Source organism: Castanea sativa, chromosome 11 (genome assembly GCF_040712315.1).
Source record: "Castanea sativa cultivar Marrone di Chiusa Pesio chromosome 11, ASM4071231v1".
NCBI lineage: Eukaryota > Viridiplantae > Streptophyta > Magnoliopsida > Fagales > Fagaceae > Castanea > Castanea sativa.
Genome location: NC_134023.1, coordinates 9,961,242 through 9,964,857, shown reverse-complemented (window position 1 = coordinate 9,964,857; position 3,616 = coordinate 9,961,242). Strand labels below are relative to the sequence as shown.

The 3,616-nt window shown below is 31.7% G+C and overlaps 1 protein-coding gene across 1 annotated transcript; it reads left to right on the top strand.

Annotated features, from left to right (window-relative positions):
* The first annotated feature begins 635 nt into the window (after positions 1-635).
* LOC142616044 (G-type lectin S-receptor-like serine/threonine-protein kinase At1g11330) lies at positions 636-2,460 on the top strand. Its single transcript, XM_075788934.1, has 8 exons — positions 636-851; positions 936-1,146; positions 1,247-1,483; positions 1,602-1,753; positions 1,836-2,010; positions 2,116-2,189; positions 2,274-2,324; positions 2,443-2,460. The coding sequence occupies exons 1-8, from the start codon at positions 636-638 to the stop codon at positions 2,458-2,460; spliced, it is 1,134 nt and encodes a 377-aa protein (XP_075645049.1).
* Positions 2,461-3,616: the final 1,156 nt, after the last annotated feature.

The following is a 3,616-nucleotide window of genomic DNA, read 5'->3' as shown; positions in this document are numbered from 1 at the left end:
TTACACAAATTATAGATGCGACAAAAAATGAATCTAGGGCAAGAATTTTAAAATTAAACCATTAGTAAAACTAACTAAACTAAGGTATGTCTAATTTTCTCTTTCACTGAGGTTTCAAATACAAACTGTTAAAGATTTCAAAAATAGGTTAGATTGGAGCTTCATAATATGTTATATTAATTAGTTTGCATTTCTACACCTTTTTAGTTAAGCTTTAGGCTTGAAGGATCTGAACTTTGCATGATGCCTTTGATGGATCTCTTTTGCTTATTATGCTTAACACTCGTTTATCCCTTCGTAAGGGTACTCATCTTCCACAATTTTGCTTTAAAAAAAAGAAAAAAAGAAAATTCCATTCCCTTGTATTTGTAGACGATATGAAGTATAACTTGGATCAAAATCAGAAAATATTTTCTTATATGATGATTACTAACACTGCCATATATGACCAGGTACAGGAACAAAGAAGTGGATATGCGTTGCAATTTTCACAGCCATTGCTCTACTCGTGATTGTTTTCTGCATATTGTGTTATCTACTCAAACGGAGAGCAGTTGTAAGTCAAGGTATATATATAATATTTAAATTTACCAATTCTTGATTATTAATATGATATATGCAAATTATGATGTTCTATGGAAATTCAAACAGGGAATGATGAAACAAACGGTGAAAATGGATTGCTTGCTTTATTGAGCTTGGACCCATCTATCAACATGAATGAAATTCTAAATGATGGGAATGATGGAGCTCGTTTCAGAGTAATTAGCTATACATGTGTCATAGCTGCAACAAACAATTTTTCAGTAGAAAACAAGCTTGGAGAAGGAGGCTTTGGACCTGTGTATGAGGTCACCTCTAAATAAATTTCTACATCAAGTAGTTTTGAGTAACTTACATCTAAGCGGAATTAATCTTTTTAATCACCACATCAGGGAAAATTGGCAGGGGGGCAAACAATAGCAATAAAGCGATTAGGGCAAAATTCAAGACAAGGAATACTGGAGTTCAAGAATGAGCTGATAGTCATGCCTAAACTCCATCATGTGAATATTGTTAAACTTATTGGTTGTTGCATTCATGGAGAAGAGAGGATGTTGGTTTATGAATACATGCCCAACAAAAGTTTAGATTGCTTTCTATTTGGTTAGAAAAACATTGACTTTTACTAGTACTTCCTTTGCTTATATTTCTTTCTAAAAACTAGATTATTGATCACATCTATTTAACTGTTTATATCGGATAGATTCAAAGAGGAGCAAGCTATTAGATTGGAAAAAACGTTTCAACATAATTGAAGGAATCGCTCAAGGACTACTCTATCTCCATAAATATTCAAGACGAAGAATAATTCATAGAGATTTAAAAGCCGGTAACATACTCCTTGACCAAAACATGAATCCTAAGATTTCTGATTTTGGCATGGCACGAATTTTCAAATTGGATGAATTGGAAGCAAACACTAATGTAATTGTTGGAACATAGTAAGTTATTAATAAACCCCTACACTTGTGATGATTAAAGTTCTATTTTAATCTTACTATTACATGTGCTCAATTCAATCACTTGTGAAATGAAATATTTATTGTGTTTTGGATGTAATGGCTATATTTCTCCTGAGTATGCTATGAAAGGGGTGTTCTCTATAAAATCCGATGTCTATAGCTTTGGAGTCTTGATGCTGAAAATCGTGAGTGGTAGAAAAAACAATAGATTCTACAATGTTGACTACACACTCAATTTAGCAAGATATGTATGTCAATTAAATTTAAGCTTTGGATTTTATTTATATTCATTGTTATGTGCGCTTCTAATATTGTAAATGATTTTCTCAGGCATGGAATTTATGGGAAGAAGGACAAGGGCTAGAACTAATTGATCCTTCAATAAGTGATTCATGTGCCAAATATAAAGCGTTGAGATGGATCCATATCGGTCTCCTATGTATACAGAATAACACAAATGATCGGCCCACTATGTCAAATGTGTTATTTATGTTAAGAAATGATAGTAAACCATTGCCTTTGCCAAAAAACCAACCATTTTTTTTTGGATGAAATGGCTTTAGGGCAATTATTCCCAGGTCCTAACAAAGACTCAAAACGTTCTTTTCAGTGGATTGCTTGTCCACTTCTGTTAGGTTCAGGTTTTTCTTTTCTCCCCCATTAACTTTCTTTGCATATATGGCCGTAATGATGGCTCATAGTAGAGAATTGTCAATTACACATATCCCTGTAATTGTTGTAATATGAACTCCCTGCCTGAATACTCAGGATGTGTGGAGGAAGGATGTTAGTGTTGTTCTTGTCTTGCTTAATGAAATGGTATGTATCTAAAATATATATATATATCTTCACCTTTCAACTACGCTACATATTAATGTGCAATTTTCTTAGTCATAGATATCATATATCTTTTTCTTTTCTTAACTATTTCTTGTAGAAAATTCGATTTCTTTGACGTTTTGTTCGATTTCTTTGACTCAAAGTTTGCATCTAGGAGAAGTCAATAAGTACAACTGATAAAATTTGAATCAACATTTGTGGCTTCATCATCTTGAATTTTCTAGAAAAGTTTTAAATACCAGATTCTCATAGGGTGGAACATCCCATAAAAATGAAAAGATATTGCCAAGGTTTTTTTTTTTTTGGGGGGGGGGGGGGGGTTGAGTTTTTCAGTCAATGTCACATTAATACTAAGATTGACATCGATATCATATATGTATTTTCTGATTAAAGTCATTAAACGTTAATTTGTTACTAATATATAGCTTATTTCTTAGCCATTTTCTTGTTGCAAGTTTTCCATGTTATGGTTAATTTAGATTAGACCAATTTTTTTATATTGTTTTCTAAATTATTTATATTATTATGTTTCAAAAAATATTTCCAAAATAAATTTCCAAAATTTGATTGGAACAAGTTAGCCACAATTTTTTATGGGGAGAATAAAGTGCACATTATCGCATTTTTTCTTCCTTGAGCAAATAACAACAAAGGGCTAGCTGACGGGGGTGGAAGATAGCAAGAACCAAATCGCATTTACCTCAATAAAAAATAGCCATTAATCAACTAGAGTTCTTTGAATTCACAAGAAGAGTTACTAGAATATCCACTAAACAAACAGTGAGACAAAAATATGAAATTCTACTAAACTAAATACACCATTTTTGTTTACAAGCTTGAAACCCAATTTAAAGACTATAAAACTTGACCAACAAGAAAATATATTCTAAAACATATCATAATTTATGTCTATCATAATGGAACTCTAATAGAAAAGCATTAAATACACCTAAAATTAAAGAAATAATAGTGCTAAGTCAAAATTTCCAAAAACTACATAATAACATAAATAACAAAAATTATATTTCATATTTGTTCTTTTTCTTTTTTCTTTTTTCTTTTTTGATAAGCTTATTGTGTCCTTCACTAGCCACCTGTGAAGGAGATCTGAGGGCAAAGGGAATGATTGGAAAACACAAGTTTCTAAGCTACAGGTTGCAAAATCTTTCTAAGGACTTTTTAGGCCACCTATTCTAAATTTGAAGCCAACATGTGTAGACACGTTTGTCCATTAATCATTGCATAGAACCTTTTTAGGGTTTGATTTATCA